Genomic DNA, 13,469 nt, shown 5'->3' with positions numbered 1-13,469 from the left:
ACGCTAGGTGGAAGGCAGAGAGCCTCCATTCTCCCTGGAACTAGTTACAAGTCATTTATTTAACCATCACAATTTCTCCAAAGCTGTTTCATTAAGGTAAAAATGTAGCATAGTTAAGGTAAAAATCCTGCATAGTTCCTCTTTAACATCTATTGGTATAAAACATTTCTCCTGACATCTGCAGTCTAATGCAATCTCACCTAACCTCACCAAGGGGGTAACCTTCTCCTAATAATGACCATAACCCATCCAACTTGGCTTATCGTACACTCATTACATCAATTTCACAAGAATCCTCTGGCTCAAACTCCAAGGGCCGGATTTACTAAAGGTTTGCGTGTATTAAAATGTGTGCAAACGTGATTGCACGCGCAAACACATGTGGAACCTGATCTACTAACCGGACGCACCGAGGATTGCGTCCCTCACACGGGCAAAATAGCACGTGCGATCCATTTAGTGTGTTTGCCTTGATGAATATGTAAATATGGGCGTTTCAGCCAGAACGTGCAAAATACTGGGAGGAGTAGATGCAAATAGATTTATTTAGCGCGTGCAATGTGATTTACCAAACCAGGAAGAGATTGCGGTGGCTGTTTTTGCGTCTTTATTTACCACGTCTGAAAACCATGTAGTAACTGATACAACTTTGCCAAAATGTATGCGTTTATTGATTTGATACCTGTCAGAGCCCCGTGATCTTACATCTCTGCATTTCCTCACGTCTGGGTAATTCTGTAATAGTTTTTCAGCCGCGTTAAAAGTCTTTTACGCGCCGTTACGCACGGGGCACGTCTGTCCTGCAGTGCGCTCCTCTCCTCTCCTCTCCTCTCCTCTCCTCTCCAGTACCTGGCTGCTCAGCTCCGTCTCTCAGTCCCGGTCCCGGACTGAGAGACGTCACCGCTGCCTTCACCCGTCTTTGATCCCTCTGGTCAGTGGTCAGAGCGTTTAGATCCGTGTGTCCCACCTGAGCTCTCTATTAATCCACTCGATCATGGGCGGCACACACATACACATATTACAGGTGTGTGATTGTCGCTGCAGCTGCTGCCTGTTTGTCACTATATGACGAGTTGGGCCCTGTAGCGATTTGTGTTTATTTATCTAAACAGAGCGCGAGAGAGATGAACACACATGCTGTCATTGTATGCATCGGATCAAATGTCATTCTGTCCCTTCGTCCGTCCAGCTCTCTGTCCACTCTCTTCATGGCGGAAACGATTACACGCGCAAAACCCTCATTTACATATTGCGGTTTGCACGTGTTTTCATTTAGCGGGTTACTCTTAGTAGATCACCTGTTTTGCGTGCACTAACCAAACTCGCAATATTATAGCGGGCGCAAACAATATAGCGCCCTCTATCTGGGATCTTAGTAAATCCGGCCCTAAGTTTAGAGTTTAGTCACTGGAGCTCTACTGTACTTTTCAGCTTCATTAAGCCTCTGGGCAGTGGGATAATGCAAGTTAAAAAAGGCTACAAGTAACCAAAGTAACCAATTGTGGTGGAAGGTTAACATTTGAAAAATTGCACAAAATTTTAATCGTGGACTACAAACTGTTTTTTTTAACTCATTGGCTGCCATTGACGTCTATAGACGTCAATCTAATTACAACCGTTCACTGCCATTGACGTCGATAGACGTCAATTGCGTTTTTCAACGGGAGGGGCTGGAGGATGGTCTGGTGGAGCTTGTCCATCAATATCAGGCTTGTAAACTAGTGTAAAGACGTGTAGCTGTCCTGTAGGTGGCAGCAGTGCCCTCTTTGGATGAGAGATCAGCATTGATTATGAGAAGAAGCGAGATGACAAGAGATATAAGAAACTTATCGGAGCCTATGTGTTCCGCACGTTGGCACATTATGTACCGTATGTGTCGCGGTAGTTCGGAGAGGAAGAGGGTCGCAATCGTGAGAAAACGACGGAGATCATTGAAAAAGACACCGACGACCGACACCGACGCTGGACACCGGCGATCAAGCCGGGCCGAGCGGCCGGTGAGAGAGTCAGCAGCTGACGGCTCGGTGACCCGGATTCGTCAGATGAGCGATTCCGTCCGGATCAACCAGGAGCAGCAGAGACTCGTCCCCACGCTCCAGAAAGACATGAAGGTAATAATATAATACATCAATGGTAAAAAAAATAAAATAAACTAACTTGCTAGCGAGCTAACTTGCTAGCGAGCTAACTTTTACTGCTAGAAGGGCGGATCGCTTTGAACGCCGGCGGAAAGCTTAAAAAAAAAAACTCCACATCACACTTGACTACAACTATAAGAGATGTATTTTTATGGTAATTATATATATTTCTATAATTTACAGGTCGTGGATCAAGCAGTGGTCGACCATGGGGCAGAGGTCATGTGACAGCTACAAACGTACAAAAAAGTTTTTATATATTTTTTATAATATTTTTACTGATATTTGTAAATAAATTATTATTTTGCCATCAAAAGTCCTTTCTCTGTGTTGTTTTTGTTGTTTTATAGAAGGAGAACACTGTTCAGATGTGTGAGGTGTCACTAAAGCAAAAAATATCAACGTCAAAGTCACTGTTCTGCTTGACACGTTTCTTTCCACAAAAAGCTTATTTTCTCAGTGTTTTGGTCAAAAACTGGTGTTTTTGGCGAAACCAGCCTATGTTCTACTGCTGTTTACAAAAGAACGGAAAAAGGTAGAAACAAACTTTTTTTCCTATTGAACGAAGAGAGTCTACTCTTTCTCTTGGTAGTTTCGGTGTTTACATACATACAATAACACAATATTCTGTGGGTCTTATAAGATCGTTCAAAATGCTCTAAAACGGCTGGCAGTATGGGGCTCTCTGCTCTGAAAATGGCTGGCAGCCAATGAGTTAACAACTGTGACAACAGAGGGCAATCTGTGGAGCGATGTCAACCGAGGTGGGGGGGCAACCGCCATTCAGACATCCCACCAGTCTGACATAGGGCTCTAATTGTCTAAATGGCAACACTTAATTTTCCATCAAACGACCCATCATTTCTGACAATTTTTGCCTCCTATGGTCGGAATGACGGTATTTTTTTTTCTTTTTTTTAAACATCCCGCCTTTCCACCGACAATTCCTTTAATAGCGTATTTTTTTCCCAAAAGGATTTTGCACTGGTTGGGCTTAGACAATGATGAAAGGAGTTGGTTAAGTTTAGTAAAATGACCAGGTAGAGGCTAGACAGGCAGACTAGTCCCTGTCTGCGCTCTGCAACCATGTGTGTATTCCTCTATGAGTAATGCACATTTCCTTATATTGAAAGCATTGTCGGAATGGTGGGACGTTCCCATGTCGGAATAGCGGTGTGTTGGAATGGTGGTATGTCTAAATGGTGGGATGTCGGAATGACAGCATGTTTCCCCTAACCCTAACCCTCTCCCTGGAACAACACATTTAGCCATCACAATTACTCCGAAGCTGTTCAATTAAAATAAAAATCTTTCGTAGTTCCTCTATAAACAAAACATAAAAAGGATGTGAGAATGAACAGTTACGTACATCAGCTCCTGCAGTCTGGTAGCCTCTGGTTCTGGTCAGTCGGCCCTCGTACTTCAGAACAATTTCCCTGGCCTGCCTGGGAAACAGATACACACAGGTGGAAGCTCACAAAGTGCCTTTACTCACATACCAGACTTTTGTTTTTGAATACTTCTTCTTTACTCACATTTTTATAAACACACCTTTAAAAAAAAAGAAAAAAAAAGAATGATGAATGATGGTCATAATGTGATTGGACATTATGGTACTTCTGGGGCCCAGTCGTTCAAAAGTAATCAGATTGAATTTTGGGTGGGATCAAATCTTGGAAATGGGTTGTTCAAAACTAAAAACAGATTCTGAGATTCGATTGGATCATATAATCCAATCTGGGTTTTAATCTGGATGAAACCCTCAGTTTGTGTTGTTCAAAACTTTTTAGTAGGATTGGGATACAGTATAATAGTAACTTTGATCCAAAAAATATGGATTATTCTGATGCCAGCAGTTTGGTAGATTCAGGGTGGACTTCAGGAACAAAACGTCATTTAAATTCTATTCAAATTTGTCGAATAAACAACATTGATAATTAAGTATACATTGATATTTTGCACCTGATTTTTAAACCATGATAAAGTAAATACAATTCAATTTTGATTATTCCACAAATAAAGAACTGCTCCCCAACTAAACTTCAACTTTTATATGTGGCTTCTGTACTGAATATGTTGTACAACTTTTAACATTTGAGGTCAGACGATATTTCACCAGTAGCATAACATCATGGTGGTAGGCCCGGTGCAAATATTTTTTTTGAGCCCCCACCCCCGCCCTAAACACAAGCGCACACACGCACAGCGGCCAAAGCCTGCAAACCAGCCTTTCAGCACCACGGACAGCGGCCAAAGCCCCATATCAACTCTTATCTACAGTCTGCCCAGCCTGGGCTTAAACTACTACAACCTGATGATGTCTCCAAATGATCAAACATTCAAATTTAGTCAACTCAACGTGGTCTTCGATCTCTTTGCTGCTTCTCTGTATGTTCATCCCGGTTGCTTGTCATTTTCCACAACTCTCCTTTGGCATGGGCAGTCAGGATATGACGTTGGCTGGCTTCATAGTTCCTGGTGATTCCACAGATCCCTGCAGAATATGTTCCAGACCCTGAGTTTGACCATCTCATAGCTGTCTCTTCTATCGTTTTGTCCGTGTGGCAGTACGGTGTGTATGTGGCTGTTTGCGCATGCGCAGTTTGTTCCCACATAGTAAAGTTACGTTAAGAGACTGGAGACCAACGCCTGAGCTACAGTAGCTAATAGTTAGCAAGTCTGAAAGTACTCTCTCTCCCTCCCTCTCTTTCTTACACACACAGCCTAGGTTGTCTGTCATGTTGTAAACCTTGTAATAATAGCTTGTTGAGACAGTACAGTTAACATCCTTGTTGCTTATGTTTGAGTGTGTCATGTGAGCGGTGCTCCAATATCTCGATCATGTTATTGATTTGAGTTGCGTTTTAAGGTTACACCCCGCCTTTCCGAAACCCCGTCTTTCCGAAAATAGACTTCCATTCATCGTAATAGCGGGGTTTTCTATTTTTTCTAAAGACCCCGCTATTCCGAAAAGGCTATTGGGGAAGCCCCTCCATTCCGAGACCCCCCCACTCCGAACTGACAGACAGACGTAATCAGAAAGGAACCAGAGGCTGTGCAGTGCGCATTGATCCTTTTTTCCTTTTTGGGGTCAAACGGATCATGTGAATAATTAACTGCAAAACAAGCACTTCATATTAATGACATATAATGTTCATTATGCTTCTAGCCTGTCTAGCCTCTACCTGGTCTTTTTACTAAACTTAACCAACTCCTTTCTTCATTGCCTAAACCCAACCAAAGCTAAATTTATTTATTTTTCTCCCTCAGTCTGCTGTCAGCAGGAGCGGCGGCTGCAGCAGCCTCGCGCCCGTGTGGGCTCTGTAGATCTCCAATCTCTCATCTGCTGTGAGGAAAGGCAGTCCCTTAAAATGTGGGTCCAGGGCAGAGGCTGTATAAAGCAACTTCTTCTCTGCCTCAGAGTTGTATCTCTTTAGGAGATCTGTTCTGATTGCATTCTTGATCTCACGGATCACTGGTGAGTCACCAGTGGTGTCTGACATGTTCTGAAGGAGCTGTGTATACAGTGGTGCAATCAGACAAACTGTTAGATTGCTCTCCTCTGACATCAATGTAGTGGCATCTTTCATTGGTCTTAATGTCTTCACTGCATGTGCTGTGTTCTCCAGTTCTGTTTTGTTGAGAGTGTAATGTTCAGCATCATCTTTTGCGACCTGAGGACTCAGCAGGGCAGCATGGATTGCAGATTGCTGTTCCAAATACCTCTCCATCATATCATGTGCGCTATTCCACCTTGTTGCCACATCAGTTTTCAGTTTATGGGTTGGCAGGCCAATAACTTTCTGGTTTACTTGCAACTGGTGGTTTGCAATAGTGCTGCGATGAAAAAATGTTGACAAGCGTCGGATTCTGCCCAGAAGTCTGGAAACCGTCTGCAGTTTAAGTGCCCGCTGTCCAGCGAGATTCAGTGTATGCGCGAAGCATTTTACATGAGGGAATTTCCGAACTTCAGCTGCACGAATCATATTAGACGCGTTGTCCGTCACCAGCACAACATCTTTGTCTCTTACGTAGATGCCATTCATCCACAGCTTCAGACAATAACTCTGCCAGATTAGCACCCGTGTGACTCTCATAAACAGCTCTCGTCTGCAGCACATGTGATAAAATCTGCCAGTCCTCGCTTATAGTCCATGAATCACATGTAATGGATATTCATATTATTATTCATATTAGTTGTATTCCCATTTTCGTGTGGCAGACTTTACACACAGCGTGCGTCTTCTCAAGCTTCCCGTCAAGCTCATAAAAGCCGAAATTAGCCCAGACGTCCGATTTAAATGTAATAGGTGCATCTTTGATTACTCGCGTGGTTCGCGCCGTATCCCCGTCCGCCATTTCGGGCGCATGACGTCTGTCCGACTACCCCTTTCTCCGACCATACATTTCTTTATTTTTGCGTCCATTAGTCCGACCTCCCACTTCTCCGACTTAAGTAGCCCTAACCCTTAACCTTACCCTAAACCTAACCATAACGCTGTAGAATGGGTAGTCGGAGAAATGAGCCGTCGGACTTTTGGGCAGTCGGACTGACGTATGCTCCCCCGCCATTTCTGTTGTTGTATTGACGCTAGTGCAACGCAGTGCGCAACTCTGCCGCCGGAAGTAGTTGAAAAACCTCAAAACTTTATTGTCCAAGCGCGGCCGGGAAAAAGCGATTATGTCACGTCGCTGCATCGATGCAGAATCGTGCACGTACGAATCGCGATGCATCTTAGAATCGATCATTTTTCCCACCTCTAGCCAATAGCGACTTAGCTTACTGAGGAGTTGGCAACACTGTGAGTAACGCACATTTCCTTATATTAAAGCCTTGTCGGAATGGTGGGACGTTATTGTTGTTATTATTTATTGCTTAGGCTTTTAGGATGAATTATTATTATTATTAACATTATTTTAAATGCTGCTATGGGTATCTGGGAATGCCTCAAATGGAAATTTCGTTGTATGATATACAATGACAATAAAAGCATCTTAATCTTAATCTTAATCTTAACATGTCGGAATAGCGGTATGTCGGAATGGTGGGATGTCGGAATGACAGTATGTGACCCACCTGTATGTGGTAACAGATGGACTGTGAAGATGAAATCTGGAAGGGTGTGTATGTGTGGGTGATGCAATACTGTCAGGTCAAGACACATTGCATTCAGGAAGATGGACGACAATCATAGTGACAGCTCTTGTGTGTAAACTATACAATCTGTAGGGACAGAACTTATTTCATTCATTTTACTGTGTTGTGTGTGTGTGCGTGTGTGCGTGCGTGCGCTTCACATGAAATAAATTGTCCAAGTGATGCAGCTTTAAAGCCCATAAGATACTGTGATCCATATAACACTTAATGGAGACACGTATATGTAGAATACACATAGATCTATTTTTGCTAAGTGTTATTTGTGGTGTTCAGTTTAAACAATTCAAACCAAAAATGTATCAGTTTAGATTATAATGACAAATTGATATGTGCAATGTGAAATACGAGCTCTTATTGCAGTGGGAGCAATCACAGACGTTCAGCCGGAGATTAAAGCGGGTGTAAAAATGCAGACCAGCATCCCGTCCCTGATGATGGCAATAAAAGTTCAGCGGTAATAACAAACTGCCTATATAAAACCTGTTATCCATGGCACATACTCAGCACATCTTAGAGGCTCTCTATCTCCTGTAGCTCTCTCCGGCCCAGCCTGCACTTTATCTACAGGTCTAATTACATTCAGTGAAATGTTGGAACACAACCTTCACGTTTGGTGTTTAATCACAACAACTAGTGATGAGCTGCATCTTCTGTTCCCTCCTGGTTCTTTCTCTCCTCTGCCGCCTCATTGTGATCCAGCTCTGTGTGACTGTGAGTAGGTGTAAGGGACATGTACACGTACAGTCTTTAATCTGCAGCCTCCAAATATAGAGATGGGATGCACCTGCAACTATAACCAGCAGAATTATGTTTGTCAGTCATTCATTGATTATGGTTTCTGTCATCACAATGATGAGTGTCTTCAATGACTGTAATTGAGAAAGATTCACTGCAAACAGACATTGAAAAAATAAAATAAAAAGTCAACAGTGATTTCAAGTGTGAGAAAGGATGTTTTAACATCTTAAGTATCAAACCAAAATAAAGATATATTCTACATCATGTGCAGAACTTATGTGTACATAGTACTGTACATACAGCAGTGTTTGACCACCTGAGAGAAAGAAAAAAGAAATACTGCCGAAGTGAAAGCAATATCTCTCCTTACATCTGATTTAATCAGCCATTTGTTCCATAAGGGATCTGATATACTCTTCTAAGTTGCTGCCCTCTGTTGACTGCCGTGTGCTACTGTCTTGGGAAGCTAGCTTCACTACCAGCCCAAGGTTTGCGCATACACACAGTCCTGGGATTTCTGACGGGTGACATTTTGGCAAATTGGCCCATTGCCACAATCCCTATAGTTTTAGCAGTAGGTTCATTACCCTAAATTGTTAGTGCAAGCTATTTTTAGAACGGCGGAGCAGAACCGCGAGCTGCTCAGAGCTACGCTATGGAGGCTAATGGGATTTCTTGGTTTCCATCATCAAACTCATCAAATACACAATCCAACAACTCCAAAACGCTCTGGTGGACAAGTTGTGACCATAGACTGTAAAAAGAATGGACGTAGCACCTGTGACGTCAACCATTGGTTTGGGGGAGTCTGTTTTGTGATCCTACTACTGTACGGGCATTTGAACTGCGCCATCTTGGATTTTAGTAGGAGTCTACTTTCCATATTTGGAGGAGATGCGGCGGTTAGCCGGCTGAGAACCCGCCCACTGAACTCGAAGCAACCAATTAACGGCCAGTAACTGTCTGTGAACCTGTCACTCAGTGTAACCACACCCCCATTTATGTACAAATTTTAAGCCTAAACAATACTACAACGGTTGTGGTATAAAAAAATTCAACCCCCCCATACATACACAGTGTTCACAGAGGTGGAAACTATCTGTAGAGACCAAAAACAAAAACTTTACCAGGCTGTAAATATGTTTTTTTAAGCTGTAAAGTTGGCTATTTTAACATGGGGGTCAATGGAGAGTTGCTCACTTCTGGTCCCAGCCCCCAGTGGCCGCCAGAGAACTGCAGCTTTTTAAACACGGAAGTGGTCTTCACTTGTAGAACTCACAACTCCTCCCTTGGTTGTGACCTGCACATTCACCACGCTATGAGATAATAACGAAACGTTACGAGACGGAGAATTAAAGTTCTACATTTTCTCATGCCATCGTTCAATTGACTTAGTAAATTAAACAAATTCCAGCCCTCTCCATGGCACTGCAGTGTCAGGAAACCACTGTGGTATGTATTTTAACCTGCACACCACCAGGACGCCTCAACTGACCCATTAACTGGTTTTCTCAGAATGCAACAGACCAGATAGCAAGGGGGATAGCGGGTGGGGAGGGGGGACATAAAATATATAAGAAAGATTAATGTTACGGTGCAGGAAATATTAGTGCGAGGCAGGTAGCACTGTTAGTTCAGCACTACGTTATTTATTTCTTTGCTGATGTATGGATGGATTTTAGTCACACCCTCTGTGAGTCTCCTGGGAGCACTGATGAGATTTTGAGCACTTGCTTTAAATTCTGCAACATCTTTATACACATCTTTCCTCAAATATACTGTACAGTGTGTGTGTGTGTGTGTGTGTGTGTGTGTGTGTGTGTGTGTGTGTGTGTGTGTGTGTGTGTGTGTGTGTGTGTGTGTGTGTGTGTGTGTGTGTGTGTGTGAAGACAGAGGAGCGACAGATTAAACCGATTTTCCAGATATTGAGAAACAATCAAACTGTGGCGTACTTGAGGACTTTGAGCTTGCGTCTCATTGGCCAGGGTCTGGTCCGAATGTTGGCAATGATCTCTTTCTGGTACTGAATGTTCTGGAACATTTCCTCTGGGTCGTTACTGTCCACCCGCTCATCCTCTTTATCTTCATCATCTGAGGAGCTGCAGCAAAAAAGAAAAGGGGAGTAAGTAAAGAATGTCACCTCAGGGACTGTATGACATAGTTTCCGTGATAGAGACACATGACAGAGATGAAACATGTTGCAAAACAATGTATACACTCAAATGAAGTGGATTTTATTGGGTGGGTTATGCAGAAGTGAAATGGAAACACTTTTGTCCTGATTGAAGTTGTGGCTCTTGTCATATTGGACCATAGAGAAACTACTATTGATTACATTAAAATAAAACATTAGCAAACATTTTTGCTGTCTCTAGCACATTCCTAGCCAGAGATATGAACTTTTAAGCAGGTCCGGCCCATTTACGTCCAATGGGACCCACTTACACGCGTTTTTTGCGCATAACTCGCCAACGGAAGGTCGGACACTGGCGGACATGACGTATTTCCCGCATAATTAGACCACGCTGAACACGATGGTGTGTGGCTGGCTCGCTTTGTTTATTTTTTTTATTTATTTACCATAAAATAATGCAATGTTTTTCAATACAGGAGAGAAAAAGTTTAAGTTTTATGAACAAAAAGATGGAAGTGGAACTTCTTTTTTTTTTGTACCAAGACAAAGTAAAAAAATAAAAAATAAAAGCAACCAAACAAATAAACAAAAATTTGGGGGAGAGTGCAGAGCGACCTAGTTGCAATCCTATATTGAATTACATTACAGGCTGGGATAACTCATATTTAAAGTAACACCTCAGTCATACAACACTTAACATTTACATATTTCCAGAACATAATTCCACATGTATGTACGTATATCTACTACAGATGTGCTGCGCTCCAAATTGACCATACTCTATTATATTAATAGCAGCAAAGAAAGCAATTACATTAAGACGCCCCCCCTCCCCCCTCCCCATGCTGAAGGGGTAACAATTCTAAGAAAAAATACCATATATGTTGAGATTACAGAAGGAAGTGTTTATAGAAAGATGGTTACTATTAATGGAGGTGGTGGGGGAACAAATGGACTGATAAGTTTTTCCAAGATAGGAACTAAATGTTAAATGATAACCAGAGTTGCTTGTTAAACATACAGTATATGTGCTGATATTAACTGATTAAGGGCTGGACCTACTAAAGGTTTGTGTGCATTAAAACGTGTGCAAACCTGATTGCACGCGCAAACACATGCTAAAGCTGGTTACACCCCGCCTTTCCGAAACTCCGCCTTTCCTAAAATAGACTTCCATTCATCGTAATAGCGGGGGTTTTTTTTCTCCATTCCGAAACCCCCACTCCGAACGGACAGACAGACATAATCAGAAAGGAACCGGAGGCTGTGCAGTGCGCAATGATCCTTTTTTCCTTTTTGGGGTCAAACGGATCATGTGCATAATTAACTGCAAAACAAGCAAATACTTCATATTAATGACATATAATGTTCATTATGCTTCTGGCCTGTCTAGCCTCTACCTGGTCTTTTTTACTAAACTTAGGCTCGCACCCGTGAAGTGAGCTCAGGCCGGGTTCAGCCGCGCTCGAGCGCAGCGGGGGAGAGAAAAAAAAAAGTGTATTTATTTTACTGTGTGGAAGATCACCCTCAACGGAGTGGGAGAGAAAGCAGGTGGGACAGATCTCTGAGCAGCACGCATTTCACAGACAAGCCACAGCGCTGAGTGTAAACAACGTCACACAGTTCAGCACCTTGGACAGCTGCAGGTGGGGGTGGGGGGGTATCGGAACAGCGGGGTGTCGGAATGGAGGTGTGTTGGAATGGAGAGCTGTCCCCTTGCTCTATCAGCATGTCTTAAAGAAGGGAGTCACCTGTTGAGTAACGCACATTTCCTTATATTAAAGCCTTGTCGGAATGGTGGGACGTCGGAATGGTGTGATGTCGGAATGACAGCATGTAACCGAAAAGCAGATGTTACTAACTGTGTATCCTCATGTGGCTTGTGGACTTCAAGTGTGTGCATCACAGGAACAATAATCAGAAACCAACAACCTCTGATTATTAGTTAATAACATCAACTGGCATCATGCAGTGCAGAGCTGTAATGTACATAAGGCTATGGATTTTGTTGAGGAACAAAGAGCTGATACAGGAACAGGACAGTTATCTTTTTTTTTTCTGATGCAGTTTGATTGATGATCAGAAAAATCAAGCTCCATCATCACATAAATGATATTATCAGTTATATCTGGGATGTGCAATCATTTAAATCCACCACAGTAACAAATAGGGAAAAATTGAAATTTCCATATTTCGCACATTCTGTGTCATAAACTGTAATCTGTCTTGTCTGTAACAACATCTATTGCACGTCTGTCCGTCCTGGGTGAGGGATCCCTCCTCTGTTGCTCACCCTGTGGTTTCTCCGATTTTTCCCCGTTAAAAGGGTTTTCTATGGAGTTTTTCCTCAGTGGATGTGAGGGTCTAAGGACAGAGGATGTTGTTACGATGCTATGTAAAGCCCTTTGAGACAAACTGTTTGTAAAAAAAACGGGCTATACAAATAAAATTGCCTTGCCTTGCCTTGAAAAAGGTAACATACAGTTCAAACTCAAAATAACTGTTTAAGTTCAACCAAGTACATAAGTGGAAAAAGTGGGGGAATGCACTGATGCATTTCTTTCTTCAAAGCAAACATGTCATTAAACTGGTGAATATAAATGTATTTTCTTTCTTTCTTTTTTTTTTTTTTTTTTACTTCTTTTGTCTACTTACAGAAACTTTTAGATAAGCTCCTGAACTGAATGAGTACATTTACAAAAAGGACATGGAGGTGTAAAACAGAAATGAAATGGATCGATGAAAGAAGAAGGAACTCACCCCTGCTGGTGGTCCTGGAAGGCTGAGTAAATCCTCCTGGAGTTCTTCCTGATGCTCTTATGTCTCTTGGCTGCAGACAGAGACCTGCTGCTGCCGACCCAAGACTCAGACACTGTACTCATGCTGTTGCGCCTCAGTGTGTGTGTGTGTGTGTGTGTGTGTGTGTGTGTGTGTGTGTGTGTGGAGTAGAAAGTGAACTGGCTGCTGCTCCTCAGTCTCTGTGTGTGTGTGGAGTACCTGAGCTGGGACAACCTGCTGCTCTGGAGCCCAACGGGAGCCTCACACACTACAGCAGCACAGACTGACACACACTCACTCATCAGTCCAATCACAGGCATACTGTCTGCTTAAAGGGACAGCGCCAGAACGGCCACACTTGAGCTCCAACGCTCCATCCATATCATTGGTGCAGGGTTCCTACACATTTGAAATTTCAAAATTCCATACTTTTTCCAGACCCTAATTTCCAGACTTCTCGGTAAAAGAAAATCAAATAATTTGTGATATTTAAGTAAATACCTGTAGACGTGCATAATATATA

General features: G+C 42.7%; 1 protein-coding gene across 1 annotated transcript in view; it reads right to left on the bottom strand.

Moving 5' to 3' along the window:
- Positions 1–13,050, bottom strand: part of tmc3 (transmembrane channel like 3) — a gene marked incomplete at both ends in the record, with an annotated part of 51,440 nt that extends 38,390 nt beyond the window's left edge. Inside the window, 3 exons of the mRNA XM_083995397.1 lie at positions 3,508–3,583; positions 9,987–10,133; positions 12,929–13,050. Of these exons, the coding sequence (XP_083851523.1) occupies positions 3,508–3,583; positions 9,987–10,133; positions 12,929–13,050 (345 nt within the window). The remainder of the gene's footprint in view (positions 1–3,507; positions 3,584–9,986; positions 10,134–12,928) is intronic.
- Positions 13,051–13,469: the final 419 nt, after the last annotated feature.

Source organism: Trachurus trachurus (assembly GCF_905171665.1).
Source record: "Trachurus trachurus genome assembly, chromosome: 3".
Classification (NCBI taxonomy): Eukaryota; Metazoa; Chordata; class Actinopteri; order Carangiformes; family Carangidae; genus Trachurus; species Trachurus trachurus.
The sequence above is the reverse complement of the archived record's forward strand: the minus strand, read 5'-3'. Positions and strand labels throughout refer to the sequence as shown.